This window comes from Urtica dioica, chromosome 10 (assembly GCF_054948205.1).
Source record: "Urtica dioica subsp. dioica isolate 48M chromosome 10, U.dioica_male_clone48M_v1_H2, whole genome shotgun sequence".
Classification (NCBI taxonomy): domain Eukaryota; kingdom Viridiplantae; phylum Streptophyta; class Magnoliopsida; order Rosales; family Urticaceae; genus Urtica; species Urtica dioica.
In genome coordinates, this window is record NC_142765.1 from 24,131,242 (window position 1) to 24,149,301 (window position 18,060).

At 34.5% G+C, this 18,060-nt stretch overlaps 2 protein-coding genes across 3 annotated transcripts; one reads left to right on the forward strand and one right to left on the reverse strand.

Moving 5' to 3' along the window:
* Positions 1-1,643: 1,643 nt before the first annotated feature.
* LOC149384300 (transcription factor MYB16-like) lies at positions 1,644-5,018 on the reverse strand. Of its 2 annotated transcripts, none has more exons than XM_089627619.1 (3): positions 4,544-5,018; positions 4,406-4,439; positions 1,644-1,907 (listed from the first exon to the last, which is right to left on the reverse strand). In XM_089627619.1, the coding sequence occupies exons 1-3, from the start codon at positions 4,674-4,676 to the stop codon at positions 1,667-1,669; spliced, it is 408 nt and encodes a 135-aa protein (XP_089483745.1). In that variant the 5' UTR covers positions 4,677-5,018; the 3' UTR covers positions 1,644-1,666. The 2 variants fall into 2 exon arrangements, with proteins under 2 accessions (XP_089483745.1, XP_089483744.1); XM_089627618.1 differs by having other exon boundaries at positions 4,310-4,439; positions 4,544-5,003.
* A 4,483-nt stretch (positions 5,019-9,501) lies between these two features.
* On the forward strand, positions 9,502-16,512 carry LOC149384301 (DNAJ heat shock N-terminal domain-containing protein). Its single transcript, XM_089629258.1, has 20 exons — positions 9,502-9,655; positions 9,756-9,825; positions 9,975-10,017; positions 10,154-10,231; positions 10,327-10,411; positions 10,513-10,595; positions 10,746-10,803; positions 11,330-11,440; positions 11,936-11,993; positions 12,123-12,219; positions 12,495-12,530; positions 13,019-13,155; positions 13,254-13,324; positions 13,409-13,462; positions 13,795-13,937; positions 14,098-14,226; positions 14,787-15,020; positions 15,342-15,401; positions 15,625-15,876; positions 16,086-16,512. The coding sequence occupies exons 1-20, from the start codon at positions 9,532-9,534 to the stop codon at positions 16,203-16,205; spliced, it is 2,043 nt and encodes a 680-aa protein (XP_089485384.1). The 5' UTR covers positions 9,502-9,531; the 3' UTR covers positions 16,206-16,512.
* Positions 16,513-18,060: the final 1,548 nt, after the last annotated feature.

Consider the following 18,060-nt stretch of genomic DNA (forward strand, 5'->3'; position numbering starts at 1 on the left):
AGGTCTTGGCGAGCGTCGAGGCGGGCTTGTGCGTGCTGGGACCGCTCGGATCTGGGGCGTCCGAACGCGCTAGCCGCGCGCCGGTGGGGGGCGAGGCCTTGGAGAGCGTCGAGGCTGGCTTGCGAGCACGGGGATTGGCCGGATCTGCAACGTCGGGTGCCTCTCTCGCCCAAGAGGACCAGCTCGCCGCCGTTCATGGTGCTAGACGCTCCATTCTCCTTCGCGCGTCTGGTGGCTTTAATTTCTGTTTTATTTTGGTTTAATCTCTGTTTATTTATGTTAATTTTAGTAAATTTTTTAAATAGAAACGGAGCTGAATTGATCACAAGTCGAGCAACAAAAATGACAAAGGTTGAGAGATTGATAATGGTGAAGCTTTCATGGCCGGATGCAGTTGATTTTGGATGAATATTAATTCTGTTGAATATCTCTGTTTATTTATGTTAATTTTAGTAAATTTTTTAAATAGAAACGGAGCTGAATTGATCACAAGTCGAGCAACAAAAATGTCAAAGGTTGAGAGATTGATAATGGTGAAGCTTTCATGGCCGGATGCAGTTGATTTTGGATGAATATTAATTCTGTTGAATATTTCTGTTTATTTATGTTAATTATGGTAAATTTACATATGTGCAGGTAGAGCTGATTTCTTTTCATTTCCTTTAATACGCATTTAAATAGATATCTTTTTAAATGCACAAAATTGGATCCGAGATTTACTGCCATAGTTGACTTTTGAATTTGGTCTTCTACAAACGTTGGCTACTACTTTTAAAAAGAAAGCACTACAATTACTTAGGGGTATTTCAGTTATTTTGCACCCGTAAATTTCAAAAATTGGCTAGATTTAAAAATTAACCAAACGTTGGCTAGATCTCAAAAACCACGTTTCAATTTGGCTACGTTGCTAGTTTGCCCTAAAAAAAATGTTTTTAGATTCAGTTTTTTGAAAAAATTGTTTTTTTAAAAAAAACTAACAGGTGTTTGGTAAGCTGTTTATAAAAACAGTTATTGCTGGTAACAAAAGCTGATTTTGCGTTTGGTAAAATAAATATATTATAGTAAAAAGACTAAAATAGACATAAAATAAATATTTAACAGCGCTATGGATAATCACGTGAGGATATTAAAATAATTTTATATCAGATTCCTAGCTTTTGTGACTCATGTACAATTTTTAAAATCGTTTTTGAAATTTTTTCTAAAAACTGTCTTACCAAACAGTAAGATTGCAGTTTGGTTTTTGCTAACAGCAAAAACAGGCTTAAAAAAGCTGTGCCAAACACGCCCAATGCCCTCGTACCATAAAAAAAAAAAAAAAAAGAAAAAAAAAAGAAAGACATTATGTACAATGTTTTCAATCAGGGACAGAGATTCCATGCATGCAAGAATGTACGCGGTTCGTCTGAGCTTCGCTGCACTCTTTCATTTTTTGAGATTGTAAATGGATAATTCCGTCGTGTAGAATGCAAAAAAAAAAAAAAAAAAAAAAAAAAAGACATTCATGTACATTTTTTTCAATTAGGGACTGAGATCCCATGCTCTTTATATAAGCTTTTTTTCATTCCGAAAGCTTCAATGCTAACGGCACTGCTCGACTGAGGAGTGTGATTGCTTGGAGACCCAACTTCAAAGTCGCTGAGACGCACATTCGAGGCAATCAAATTCAGCGCCCAAGCCGAAGAAGAAGAAAGGAATCAGTGTCCGAGGGCGTTTCATGAGTATGGCTTTCACCGTTCACTCCACAACTCTCTGCACTTGTCCCTGAAATGTTAGGGCTGGTTTGACTAGGCTCAGCAACTTGAGGTACAAAGTCCTTGCCTAAGCGTTTCTTCAAGACCGTGTTGCAATAGTTTTTTACTTCATTGTCTGTTCGTTTGTACAAGTGTCTGGCTATTGATGACCACCTGAAGACAAACCAGTAATATATATGTTGGCTATTTAACGAACAATAAGTTTGATGTGCCTTGATTGCTTGTAAATTTCAAATTTAAATGTGCATGTCTATCTATGATTAAAATAACTTTTAGAAGGTAAAAGAATAAAATCATTTCTAAAGCAATATACAATTAGAAAGTAAAAATAAATTATATATATGGTAAGTTTAAAGACAAACCAATACAATTTTGACCCTTCCTATATTTTTTTTTAGCATTAATATACCTACTTTTTTAAGATTCGATTTACGAGCTACACATACTCGTGCTAAATTAATGAAATACTCGATCTTGTTACAAAAAATGATGATGTTTTTAATATTATTGTACAGAAGCAATGGTAGACAAATTTCATCGACGAACTTCTTTTTCTCTTTACCGACAGGTATAACTTGGTTGATTTCAGATTGATATTAGAAAAGTTTCTATAAAAGAAACAAGGTAGAAACTTAAGAGCACTGTCGTAACAGAATTTTAAGAGCACCCCTAAAGAAGTTATCATTGGATTGGAGTGCCTAGCAGCACATCCCATCTTATGTTTGTGGACGATCGTGATCGATGCTCTTTTTCCGTGTAAAGGTGTATATAGAGATACCAAAGAGGTTGTACTACTCAAATCGGGAGTTTTCTTTTCCAGGAACTGCAATGATGAGTTTAGCCGCCCGCTCTGCAACAGACTTTAAATAAACAACGAGACCGAAGCCAAGTTGCTGTATTTAGAAAATCTGGTGCTGTGGAATGAGATTTCGTTGGTAGAGGAATTTCTCGCTTCAAACTCAGTGTTCAGCATCCGTAGCGGCCAAGGGGTTTGAATCTATTCAGATTATTGGGTTTGGGAGAACATGAGATGAGAGCTCACTTGAGCTGATGAACTGATGGTTTTTGTTGGGATAAACTAAAAAAACTGTAACGGCAGTCCACATTAAACGCACTTTTGAAGGGTCAAACGGTCATGGAATTGAGCATATAATATAAATTTAAAGCTCGTTAAGTCCAAGTCTTAATTCCGGTGGTTTCAGAGCATTTGGAGTTCAGTGGAAGGAGTTATGGCCGTTTTAGTGAGTAGTGTTCAGGAATAAATGTAGTGTCACGAATGACTTTTATTTAAGGTTAATTTTAGTACGTTTTTTTTTTTTTTGGGTTTTTCCTGATGCTAAGAGACACTATAAAGGGTTCTATGAGCTGGAAATGTAAGAGTGAAAGTGAGTAAAATAAAATAAAAGTGTTGGTGTAAGTTTTGTTGAAGAAACTCTCTCAAAAAGTATATTTCCTCTTCCTCCTAAAAAGTAAAAACTTATAATTCACAGTTTTTGGCAGGCGAATCTGGGATAAGGGGAAACTCAAGATTATGTGTGAGATTAAGGACACAAATAGGACAACTAAGACCAGAATTGTTCAGCACGGAGACAACCGGTGTTTCTGGTCTTCGTCGGAAAATGGTCTGTATTCGATAAAGTCGATGGCCTGATTGGTGGCTAGAGCTAGCTTTCTTTGATCCTAACGCTCGTTGAGGATTGTCGGCTCCGAGGCGTGCAAGTTATGCGATATTGCTGATAAATTAGTGCCCTATTCACTGAGTGCTCGGTTGCCAAGAGGCTTTGGTTTGCATTGGCCTACGGTCTTCCATGGGAGGAGATCCAAAGTGAACATTTGCTTTCTGGAGATTTCAAGTGCCCTGGATGCAAAAACACATCGTCCCTCGTGGAGACTTTTCATTTTGTTTAGTTATGTTATGGATGTTTGTAGTTATTCTAATTCAACGTGTTTTGGTTTGCCTAGCAAGAGTTTGGATTCTCGATGGCTCCCATGAATTGTGTAAATGGGCTCTGCAATCTCAGACGGAATTAGCTGGGTAGTAATGTGAGATAGTGGGCTACTCTTAAAATCCTATTGAAAATAAAATTTTGTTATACTCGGAAATATGAATACTATACATAGATTATTTCATACCTGTTCCCAGAGTAGCATGAAGAAGAAACTATTATCCGACTCAATTATTTTTTTTTTCCCAGCAAAAAGAACAATGAAGTCGATAATAGTTTCTTCTTCATCAGGACTGAAATGGCCTCTCCTTAATTACAACAGGTCTTAAATAATTTTGTATTTTTATTCCAAGTAAACCTTGTGTTGTGTGATTCCAGATTGATATTACAAAAGTTTCCCAAAAAAAAAAAAATATAAACTTATTAAGAACACCTACAAATGGTAGAAAATTTAAATGAAATTTAATAGGTAGGTATTAACTTTAAGTTTTCCTGTTTTTAAACCTAGCTAACTAGGTTACCCTCATAGCAGAAATTTCCACAGATAAGATATTTGACTAGAATTTTGTTATATACTTGGATATATGAATACTATACGTAATTTCGTACTTGTTCCCCAGAGTAGCATGGAGTCGGATAATAGTTTGTTCTTCATCAAGACTGAAATGGCCTCTCCTAATACCAGGTCTCAAATAATTAACCCACCTCAATCTGCAACTCTTCCCACACCTCATAAGACCTATCCACACAATTATTTGTATAAATAAATATACATATATACACATAAACATACATATATATATATATATATATATATATATATATATATGTGTAGTATCATACCAGCTTTCTGGGCTATGGACTTCCAGTCTCGTTCACCGTGCTGTTGAACATATGAGAGGAGTTTCTGGTCTTCATCTTCAGACCAAGGACCTTTTTTCAATCCTTCACGGGAATTACATGGTTTTGTACCCATAATAACTTTTGTATGTTCAGAGCTTATACTGCGAAACAGCTATAAAATAGGTTGATTTTTAATTTTTTTTTTTGGGGGAATAAGCTATTAAATATCTTGATGCTTTCCAAGTTGTGTATACTGTACTACAGCTGTACCAGACACATAAGGTAGATGAAAACAGTCACTCATTGAACACCAAGTTGTGTACAGCCATACAAGTCACTTAAGGTAGATAGAACACAATCCCTCATTGAAGGCCAAGTTGTTTATTACACTACAGCCATACAAGACACATAAGGTGGATAGAAAACGGTCCCTCGTTGAAAGCGAAGTTGTGTATAGCCATACAAGACACATAAGGTAGATAAAAAAAAAAAAAAAAAAACAAACAAACAGTCCCTCGTTGAAAGCAGGAAAATTTTGCAAAAAAAACTTATTCAGGTCAATTACAAAAAAAAATTAATGTGGCAGTAATATATTGCAGAAACATCAAAAAGTTACATCACAGTCCTTGCAGACAGCCTCTGCAACTATGGGTGGAAAATATTCCAACCATGCATCGGAAGGGCTGTTAAGAGCAACTTTGCTAGTAAGTTGATACGCATTAGCTTCATTTGTCCACATAAACTTCTCAAATTACCACTCATTTAAACAACAATCTTCTCAAATAGTAAGCTAATATCCTTATTTTTGCTTGAGTATATACCACATACAATTATATATTTTCTTATTTTTTATTCAATTCTCATTGGCTGAAAATAGAGCCCATTAGTTTTGTTAGAGCTAATTTGCTTTATAGAGCTATTTTGTTCCGTGAAGCAAATGCTCAAAAGTGAAACAATGATGAAGTTATTTGCTTTGAGTTTATATAATTTACTAGTAAGTCCCTAAAAACAGCCATTAAAGATGCTTCAATGACCGCAAATTTAGCTAAGCAGTGAGCTACTTCATTACAAACTCTCCAAATACAAACAAATTCAAGAACATCAAAGGAGTTATAATGAGAAAAAAAAAAAAACTTGCATACCTATCCCAACGTCGGAAGTAGGAGTAAATCGTCTTCAAGGTTTCAAAATTAGAAAATTTATCTTAAAAAAATAAAAATAAAAACTACTGTTGTCGCCGTAAATCGGATTTAAGACTTCGTGGATATCTGAGAATAAGAAGAGAAAGTAAGCTTAGAGGAGCGCATAGGTAGTGCCTCCGAGGCGCGCTCCAATGCTCAACATTATTCCTATTGCTATGCTTGAGGTGGGGGCAACGATATTCGCAGAGAATATTTGAGAGATTTGTGGCTCGATCCGAGGAAACTGTGCGCGGAGAGTCCTCGGCAGCTTTTAAGAACTCTGAAATCGAGTAGATAGTATTTAGAAAAAGTTATTTGAATCCCTATGAGGATATGGGTATTTATAGTGGGTAAGAGGACTGAAAAAAGCCTTTTGGGTAAAGGCAAAGCACGCGCGACGCGTCATGGGGGCCGTGCGGCTCTTATTGTGAGGCGCGCACGAGTGTTTTGATGAGGCACGCGCGAGATGCAAGGCTCATCGCGAGAGCGCGACACGCTAGTGACATGGCGCAATGCGCCACTAGAATTCGCGCATCACGCTCAATAACTGTGCGTAACGCCATGGTGTGTGCGAGCGTGGGCGCCTCGGCTCGGATGGGCTTCAGATTGATTTGGGATTTAAAGGGATTTTTCTTGATTTGGCCCATTGGGCTTTTTGATCCGGAATTCATCGCAAGCTGCGATAAGTTTAATGTTTCGGATTTTTCGAAAACAACTGACAACAATTACGATCAATAATAAGTTTATGTTATAGTAGGTGTAATTGTTTACCATTCATATTTTAATGTAGGCCAATAGCCCAATCTCCTTTTAAAAAATAATCAAATTTCATTTTATTAAGAAAATAGCCCACTAGGCCGAAGTAAATTAAAATAACTTTTTTAATTAATTTAATTTACTTTAACCTTATGGGCTATTCCTAATTAAATAAAATTTGGCTGTAATTTAAAAAGAAGTTAGGGGATTGGTTAATTGTAACAAATTCTTCTATATTAAATGTTCACAATGCAATAATAAAAATGCTTATCACCATTTAGAAGTGGAGATAATATGAAATGTACAATTTATAAATGAACATAAGCATTTATTTTTGGGGCAATTAGGCCAGTAGTTCAATAGTTTACTCTTCTTTTAAAAATAGTTTAAGTTTCATTTTATTAGGGAAATAGCCCACCATGATATAGAAACCTGTGGAAATTTTTCGCTTTTAATTTACGGACCTTGAGTCTTATAGCGACCCATATACACAAACTCCTGCCTTATCTATACATATAGAAGAATCTAGGTTTCTTAGCGTAGATCACGATAAAGGTTTTACAAAACATAAGTGAAATGGACTTGACCCCGGTTAGTGCGATACCATTAGCCCATAAGTCAAGGAATACGCGTCCGATTTCGGTCTATTCCTTCTACTGCATTGGAGTCTTTCATTTCTCTACATTACCAAGGGTCATAAACTATGAGTCACTAAACTCAGTAAGTGGGAGTCTATCTAGTATTGAAAGCGACTAAATGTCATGTGACATGCAAGCAACGGATAAAGAATACATAATAAACATCAACATAAAGCATAAAGCATTCACATAGTCATGCACATCTTATCATACATAGTCTCATCGTCACACCTTTGTCTACGACATGAAACAATTGACAATATAAAAAGAGTCAAATATAGACTTGCGAGTCACCTCTTCCGAGTTTGATTAAAAGTTACATTTATGATCTAAAGAATGAAAGGACAATAGAATCCACATAATGGTTATTAAAATAAAGTATTGATGTTGGGTTTTATAATATAGAGATATGCGGCACTAAAATGTTTTTAAGATATCTTAAATCAAGATATTGAATTGGACGAGTGTTATTCCAACACTCAAAGTAAAAACTATTCACAATGCTCGAAATTTTATTGTCACAAACAAAAGCGTATATAATTACATAAATCATGAAAGTGAATGTATAAGTTCTTGTATCATCTAACTTAGGCGACGAACAAGGTCCCATCAACACCCTGACATCTCATGTTATGACTCAGACTTGTTACACTCGTAAGATTCACAGAAATGAGATTCTTGTAAAAGATTGGTAAAATGAAATATATATAAACAAATCAGACCCGAAACTCGAAGAAAGAAGTCATTGAACAAAGTTTAGTGATATGTTGAAGACAACTCACTTGATGAGCTTTTTTTTATTTATTTATTCATATGCAACAAAGTTGAATGAATTGGAAACTAGAAGAGTAAAAAAATAAGTATTGTGTAATTGCATGTTAATTACTCTATGGACATGTATTAGTGAGAATAGTACATCAAGCAGAGAATAGCACACATATGGTTAAGAGATTATGTACTGATCCTTTAGCGAAGTCAATTTATATTAAAAATGAAAAATTCAGAAAAGGTTTGTAAAATTAGCCCAAAGTTTTATTCTTTAGCTTAATTCATGTGGTTTCAATTCAAATTAATATACAAGATTTTTTTTGAATTTTCACATTCGCAATTAGGCTCAAACTCAGTTTAGAACTTAAACCATTTCAAAGTATGAAACTACCAAACCTTTGTCTAAGGACCAAAACATATTTGACCTCGTTAATCATTAAGCATAAAATAAATTGTCAAGACACACTTAACTGTTTAATGTGGCCGAGTATTCTGCGTTTGAAAGGCTATCGATTCCCTTAGAAGACATGTTTCATCTCTTTATTAGCGTAGAGTTGGTTAGAAGGACCAATCATGTGTCACAATGAGATTGAGTCTTGATTGTTCACCTTAAATATGGCCAAAATGACAAGTGAGAGAGAGAGTCTTAACTCTTCACTTGGATTATAACGGAAATGACGAGAGAGAGAGAGAGAGAGAGAGAGAGAGAGAGAGAGAGAGAGAGAGAGAGAGAGAGAGAGAGAGAGAGAGAGAGAGAGAGAGACCATACGTAGATCCATAAGTTCAGGGTCACATGACGGATTGCTTAACTCAGATTTGATGTGAAGACTATATATATGTATATATATAAGAGAGTGATCTCGTGAATCAAACTTTCATGTCTTCCTTCCATGAAGTTCTCTAACATATTTGATAGAATATAACCTCTTTTTTTTTTTTTTTTTTTTTTCTGAAATATCGCCGTGTTAGTCACGTTCATTAATATTTCTAAATGATATAACATGTTTGAAGAAATATAATATCTTTTTGAAATTAATTGCAAAAATAAGGTATATAAAATTTTTATCGCTAAAATAGTGTTTTTTAAATTATAAATATTTATTTTTCTTGATGTTAATAATTTAAGATTGTTTATCGGTTTGAGTTATTTAACTTTGTTTACCGATTATAGTTTTATTCATAAGAAAAATGATCGTTTGCTATTTGCAAAACACTAAATTTAAAATACTCTCTTTTTAAAAATATTACACTTTTAAAATTTTGTTCGTTGTAAATACTTTTTTTTTTTCATAAAGTGTGAATGCATATGAAAGCCTAAAATAAAAAAATAAAAAATAAAATTAGCAAGCTGATGGCAATTGGCTTGTTTTATAACTTTATTATTAGTTATGATTGATATTTGCACGAGTAATGTTACGAATCCTAACTAATTTTTATTGTTAATCCTCCGCATTTTAATGGTGATATTTTCTACAATTACTATCATTGCTGAATAAATGTATTTTTTGTTTATCATAATGACCGAGATATGAATATGATCGATGGATTGCCAAAAAACTCGCTTTATAGGGTAGCGTAGAACTCGATAAAAACAGAATAAAGATTCTTAGATTGAAAATCACTCACTCTCTCACTCTCCACCGCCATGGCGAACTCGTCAATGGCGTCGAAATTCAAAGCCTACTCAGTGCCTCTCATTCTCTTCTTCGGAGCCGTTTTCTACCAGCTCGTCGTCATTCCAAAGTCATTCCCTTATTCTCATTACGACGGTCAGTTTCAACTCTCCCTCTCTCTCTCTCTCTCTAATATATATATATATATATATATATATATATATATATATAATTGGTATTTGGTCTTTGAATTTAGTTTTGGGAATCAAGAAGTACAGCTCGATCGATGAAGTGAGAGAAGCCTACGAAAAACTTTCTTCGAATTGGTAATTTCTTCAGTTTCCATTTGCTTTTAGTTCCTGCTATTGATTTTATTTTTAATTCTCTTTAGGATTCAATTCTTCTTTTTAAATACAATATTAGACGGACATTTTTACCTCTGAATTTCTCAGAAATCATCCGTGTTTTATTTCAGGAATTCGAGTATAGATATACCCGTAACTCAAGATTTTCTGAAGGTAAGCAGTTAAATATTCGTGGGGGTTCTGTTATGTAGGCTAAAATCAAATAATTAATCTTGTACATGCCTACTTGACAACCCTATGTATCATCTATATTGCGTTGATTTAACTGTTGGATTGATTTAATGTGCAGCTTCAATATGCGTATGAGTTGTTGACAAATCCATCATGGAAAAGGAACTATGATATATTCGGCATTGACGAGCATTTAGTGGGTTACATTTTTTAAGCAAACAAGTTCTATCTAAGCTCTTTACCTGGTTTGTTACCGTGTGCTAACTAGTTGATTAACTGTATAATGTGTAGGATGTTCTTGAGAAAGCCAAAGAACGATTTTTGGGGCGTAATTTTTCAACAGTAGACCTTCCATTACTAGATTCTGCCAGTTCTGGTTGGTTAAGTTTGTCTATCTTGTTATAGATGAAAAATTATCTATCATACTAAGTCGTTTTTTGTTTTTGCTGATTCAAACGTGTTTCTACTTTCTTGTAGATTCCTACAATCATAATCTTAATGCTACTACGTCCAATGATATTCAGTCCATGTTTGAAAGTACCAAGCCATTGCTTATTCAGGTACAATCATTCTCTGAAATGAAGTGGTGTTTATGGGTTAGGGTGGTTAAATTAACTTCACACTTTCATGGTATGCCATCATGAAACTACAACTTATGGCGATTCTAATTTATTCTTTATTGACTATCTGTCGAATGAAATTTGGATCAGTTGTTTTCGCATGGGAGCAAGAGCTGTTCACAGTTCTCAGATACCTGGAGAAGAATTGGTATGTTTCTCATTCAATTTGGTAGTTCCCCTCTTTGTGTTTATTTTATGCGTCCATTAGGAAAATAGCCAACTTAAACGTTTGACATTGCTAAATAGCCAGTGTTTGGTAAATCTTAGATAAATAGCCACTTTCATATAAAACGTTGGCTATTTACATAAGATTTACGCATGAAATTGGCTATTTACCTAACAAACGTTGGCTACTTAGCAATGTCAAACGTTTAAGTTGGCTATTTTCCTAATTTTATGTTTATTTTAACATTTTCTATATAATTAAAATATCATTCAATCTACAAAGACAAATTTATATTTTTATAGTCAATGGTGCATGTCTTTACCGTTCTTTCTTTCTTTATTTATTTTAATTTTTTTAATATTATTTTTATCAATGAAGGTCTGATTATCAGAGAGACTGTCGAGTACTCTAGAGGACTCAATGCTAAAGAAAATAATGAAACTGAAATTCAATATATTTTCTGCGACAATGTAATTCTTTTTACTCTACTTCTAACTCATACGCATAGGTTTGTTATTGGATGGCGTTGCAAATACGGCCTCTGTGGAACTTGGGAACCTTCAACTTGTGGCATACCTTGCTGAGAAGCAGCCAACAGGACGACCGTTTTTCAGGAATGGTATGTGATTACCGTTTCTACAGAATTTGACAACTATTGTCTGTATCAGATACAGATTGTTGAATACATGACTAGAAAACAATGTCGTCGCGAGTTAAGGATAATTAATAAAAATATGAACATGTCAGATAAATAGAAGTTCTAAGCTTCTCTCTGTAAAAAAAATTAAAAGATTCACATTTGATTTCATTATAAAAAATGTATTTGTACTTATTGTGTCAGTTAAAGCTTTCTTTTTGTTGGTTGAGTTGCAGTCCACTTAGTTTTGAAGTCTACTATCTTATTTGCTTCGATGTTGAGTTTTTTTCATAGCTGAGGGTATCGGTTCGCCCGACTAAGCCCACGAGCGTCTGTCAGTTTGACCGGGAGACTCTCCTAGTGTCCCCAAATTTTTGAGTCTAGGGTTAATAGAACCTGGACCAATCCCTTGGGGTTGCTTCGTTGTGTCTACTGGAGTCTTGATGTTAACTTCTTGACTATATATTATTTGTACAGGCATTCCTTCACTGGTTGCTTTTCCACCTGGGTGTAAAACTGCGGATTGTCTGATTAGGTGAGCTATAAACATTAGAATCTCCACTACAAAAACAATTCTAATTAGATTTTATTATTCTGTCCCCGCTAATTTACTACTTTTTCATGTCCCTATGTAATGTTTTTTGTCACCTTGTTCTTGTATTAGGTATAACGGGGAGCTGTCTGTTGATACAGTTACAGATTGGTTTTCAACAAACATACTTGGGTTACCCCGGATTTTTTACTATGCGAAGGAGTCATTGGTAATTTAACTGATCTCCGTCGCATCTAGGGTTCTGTTTTTGTAAGAGATATAAAAGTTGAAAATCCTTTTTCCCCTTTCTGGCATGGAGGGAAAATAGGACTTGCAAAGACGTAACTGAAGATTCAACTTATAAATGATTCATTGGCTAAACTAGTAATTCAATTTCTTTTTCAACAATTTATCCCAAGTGTCTTGAGATGTACCTTTCCCCATTTTTGGCTTAACAGGTACCTTTGGTATCTCTCTGAATCTAATCATTATTTTTGGTTTCAGGGGCCGGAATTTCTTGCAACAGTTAGTTCTCACAAGGTAAAGTTTAAATTGTACAACGTCCTGACTCCATTTTCATTTCATTTGCAATTTTTTGAAACTTGACTCTTATGGGCCATGTATCATTTTCATTGTTTTAGGGGACATAAATGATTATATATTCTCTCATTTGTTCCGAAGATAACTGTAAAATGATATGAAGCCTTGTATATATATCTCTAAATAAAGTGCCAAAGCTAAATTTATTAGAAACTGACATGATAAAGTAACCCCATTGCATCTTTGATAATTTGTGCAAATGTGAGCCATTCTGCTGATGTAGCTTTAGCATGATTTCTATGCTAAATATGCCATCTCAGTTGGTATGCCTAGATATATCTGATATTTCCTTGATATGATTGAGATCATTGTGATTTTAGATTTATTGTGACATGACGGGTCCTCTTTCTCTTTAATTAGTTCTTAACATGTGTGTGTTTATAGCTACAAAACTTGTAATTTATAACACGTAGTTATTTTGTGTGTAGGTAAAAGTCATTATCTTCTCTAGAACCGGGGAGCGTGCTTCTCCATTTGTACGACAAGCTGCTAAAAATTACTGGTCCCATGCATCTTTTGCATTTGTCCTCTGGCGAGAAGAGGAGGCATCCTTTTGGTTCAATACGTGAGTAAATTCACCTTCTGTTTGGTTTGCCTGTTATGGTATACAACAGGACTTCGTTTGGAAAGCTGAATTTATGGGAGACTTTTTGATGATAACAGGTTTGAAGTGGAATCGGCCCCAGCAATAGTATTTTTAAAAGATCCAGGGGCCAAACCAGTTGTGTATCATGGTATATCTTGCTCTTTTAGCTAAAAAATCTTTTTATGATTTTGAGTCCCATGTTTCATGTTGGATGAACAATATTTTATTGTAGGAGCACTTAACAATACATTGTTCTCATCAATCATGGAGCAAAACAAAAAGCACGGTAAAACACTGCCTCTTATGGATCTTTCCCTCTGCTGTAATTCTGTGCGTAATATTTCTTTTTGCGTCATAAGTACAGCCTATGGTCTTTTTTACGCAACACTCAGGGAAGTGGCGAGAAACGGCGTTTAAAAACCACGATCTTTCTTTTGTATTAGACATTCGTAATTAGACATTGAGTCACATCCAGTTTTTATTTATTTATAATAGTGATGGTATCGGACATTCGTACTTGGCCCCTAATCCAATGCTTTATCAAATTTAAGAAGATTGAGAAGCTTTCCTGGATAATACAGTTGGGCTTTTGACAATTTGTCTATAATGTGTGTGCAGAGCTTCCACAGCTGAGAGGTACAACATCAGCGGAGTTAGGCTGTGATCCCCGGGGATTTTCTCGTTCTGGAATCGACACTTCTACATGGTACTGTGCCATTGTTGCAGGAAGACTGGGCCCAGAACTCAGTAAAATGCGTGAAGTAAGTATTTCTCTCTACATTATATTCTATTTTACTCTTGGCATGCTTTCATCAAAACTTGTAATGCCAAATGAAATGACAACATAGTATGTGTTTTCTTATTTGCATTCACATTTTTTTTTTAGTTTAGCAAAGGTTGTGAATTATTGTAAATCTACAGGCAATACGCAAGGTTAAAGATACATTGTCAAAAGACGGTGAGCCAAATGACCACTCCATAGAACCAGCGGCAGCTGCACTTCAGAACAAACGATTGACATTTGCATGGCTTGATGGGGAAACGGAAAAGGTCAAATAACACATTGTTTTACTGGTTTTGTGTATGTGCGTGTGTTTACAATGATTGCGTATTTTGTCTTTAGAATTCTATTAAAAAACCTAAATTAATGCATGAACGCCATGGTGAGTAAAATTTAATGCATTACTCTGCCGTGAGTCATTCATTGAACCTATTAAGTTAATGTTCTAGCAAGAAATAAATATTAGATAGCAATATAGAAAGAAAGAAATTGACATAGCCTCTCAAAACCGTATATTTTCTTCGTAATAAGCTCTTGATTTTAAAGAATAAACACTTTCTACGTTTTACTTTGTTTTGATATTAAAAAGCAACTATCTTTAGAGCATAATGACTGGTATGAGTTGATGATGGCATCTGCATTTTTATAGCACAGAGTATTATAGATGTTTTCAATGGCGGTAAAATTATCTGTTGATAATAATTTATGTCCTATGGTGCTTGAGTTATTCACAGTTTCTATTTTGGTATTTGGCGATTCAAAGCTGTATGAAAGAAAGTTCATTGCAAGTGTATCTGGCTAACCCAGTTCTCTTTTTACGTTCTTTCAGAAATATTGTTTCTTCTATGTGAATTCAGAAACCAGTTATGAGACTTGTGGACCTAGGAGAGACATTACAGATGTACCTCAGCTATTTATCGTGCGTTATAAAAGGAACACTACGGAAGAAAACAAGCAGCCTGAGAGAACGCGAAATAGCGTATGGGACGCACTACAAGACCAGGACTTGGATCCTGCAGCGCAGCTTGTGGCAAAGTACAATGGTTCAGAGGAAACTACCGAGGTTTGTTTGCGAAACTTTTTGAGTAACTAGAACTAGAATTCAATAATATAGTGATACTAAGTAGAAACACGGAACACCCCTTTCGAAAATTTAACTATTTTTCACATTTTTATACATTAGCTGTAGAAATTCTTGTTTCATGGTTAATATCTATGAGCAATGCTGATGCCAATGCTATATAGTTGATGTTGAACGCACTTCCATTTGATATCTTTCAAAAGCAGACATGTTCATTGTAAAATTCTATAATATTTACAACGACCAGCCAAATTGGCAAGACTATTTTTTTTAGTATACCTTTTCATTTTCCTGTATCTGCAGATCACAAAATGGATATCCCACATAATCAGGGATGGTGATTCAAGGGATCTTCCTCATTATGTAAGCATTACTGGTTTAGTCATGAGAAATTTTTATATACGGACTGTTGTTTTTCCTTTTTATTAAATACTTACTAAGAGCTTGTCTTCTGTTCTTAGACCTCATTCCCGCAATTCTACTTTGGAATACCATTAAGTTTAGTACCACTTCTATAATGTTAACTTTTAGTCTATCTGGGACTTGTATCCACTTTGGGTTTTAATTGCTTCACATTGCAATGCAGAGAACGAGAACTCCAGAACTGGTTTCTGTGGATTCACAACCCATCTGGTCTAAAGGTGTTCAAAGCCTTCCCTCGGCGTCAAGTCTGAACCAGAGATTCCGTGACTTGATAACAAAAATCCATGATTTAACTGGAGATCCTAGGGTCGGTCCTTTCTTGCTTTTGGGTGCTTTAATGTCATTTGGTTCCATCTGGCTCCGAAGAAGTCAGTCAATCCCACAGCCAGGCCCACCAAATCCACCCGATTTAAAGGTAAATTATCAACTTAAGATCATAAATCTGATGTTGCATATTCAACATCCACTGCAAGAAAACATGTACTAGACGAGCAATCACAGCCTTTTTATTTTGAATGGTAGAATTTTAGAAACAACACTGCGCATAGTTTTGAAGTTCCTAACTCGATTTTGATTCAACTCGGATTCTGCAAGTTCACTTGTTAGCCGTTCGCTTCTTTTCAGGATGAAAAGGAAGCAAGAAGGAAGGAGCGGGCGAGAGAGGTTTCCAGTGGATCTTCAATCACAGACGAAGAACCGAAAAATGCTCGTCAAATTCATTTATCAGATTCCGATTCGGATTAGTTGGAGTTGTGGGTGTGCAAGGTCCAGAATCCTCAACCAATAATCAAGGTGGTAGTTAGTATAGCTTTTGGGTTATGTATTGTTTAAGATTTTGCATTTTTTAAAAGCGTTTATTTACGTTAGGATTAATTATTTTGTAAATAACTTGGATTCTAATTTGTTGGGTGAATTCTACCACTCGTTTAGAGTTGAGTGCTATTACTATGTGACAGATTAAATATTTTGAGAATACAAAGGAAGGCATGATTTAATGTTTCAAAATTTGCAAGAACAGGAAATGGCAAATTTCACCGAGTTTGATCAAAATGACGTGTATATTAGTTTGATCAATATTTGCACGAAGTTTATTTGATTTTCAATTAATATATACTCATCAGCTGGTTAAGCAACATCTTTTTAATATAGTAAAAATAATTTAAATAGAAATACTGAGGCATTTAAAGTACATACAAAGAAAAAAAAACATAATTCACTTTTTTATTCCTTGAATATGCAAAGGGGTTGTCTTTCACATTGAAGAAGAGGAGTGACTTAAAAGCTAGATCGGTGGGTGTTCTTTTTCTCCATCATCGATCCCATGCGGGTCCTATAAATTAACCAGGCCAAAATTAAGAATTCAACATCAAGCCATATAAATGCATAGCTGTCCTATTACCAGAAGATGATTAATTGAGACAATTTCAATGCTCAAAAAGAAAACATATCACTTCTGCAAAATTCTGATTTCTTGAACAATTGAATAAAATAATACATACGGTTAAACAAATCCATGACTCAATAAATAAAAACTTTTGTTTGTCCTCGTTTTCATTGTTTCACAGTGATAATGACATAATTTAGATATGGGCCCAATTTTTCCAGGGGGAAAAACTTTAAAGAAGCCGTGCCTAAGAGAACCACAAATTATATTTGCTTAATCTTTCATACTGTATTAATGGGCAGGTGTCAATTTTTTTTTCCTTCAATTATGTGGCTGGTGTAAACAAAATCCAAAGACATGGCACTTAAGGACATAAATTAGATACAGTTGTCAGCAATAACAATGTCACATGTACATACATGTTCGATTGGTCAATTCTTATGAACCGTATAATTTATACCTATTTAGAATTCATAAAAAACTTGTGAAATTGCTATATAATCAACGTTCGTAAATTTTAGATAAATAATCATAAAGATGATGTGACCTAATAAATGAAAGTGATTATATATCTAAGATTTACGTCTGTAAATATATGAAAGTGACTATCTACTTAAGATTTATGATACGTTGGCTATTTAGCAATGTCAAAATGTGAATGTGACTATTTACCTAATGGACCATCCATTAACAAAATAGTCAATTTAAACGTTTGACATTGCTAAATAGCCAACGTTTGATAAATTTTAGGCAAATAGTCGTAAATGATGACGTGACCTGATACATGAAAGTGACTATTTACCTGAGATTTACGTTTGTAAATATATGAAAGTGGTTATTTACATAAGTTTTAAGTTTGTAAAGATATGAAAGGGGCTATTTACGTTAGATTTATCAAATGTTGCTTATTTATTTTCCTAATGAATCATTTATTTTTTGTTTTATGAGTTTTTCTTCTTTGAGTATATGTTTATTCTATAAATATATATATTTATTTTTTTGTTTTTATGAGTTTTTCTTCTTTGAGTATATGTTTTATGGACTTTGCAACTATGTGTTTATTCTGCAAAATGATGCTTAAGTGCTTCTTATGCAATTAAAGACAAAAAGTGCCTTCTGGCGTAAATTCCACCAAAAAAAAAAAACCAAACTTAAGTAAACAAGCTTGAATCAAATTTTTTTTTTTTGTTGCAAAATGTTAGCTGTTATCACGAC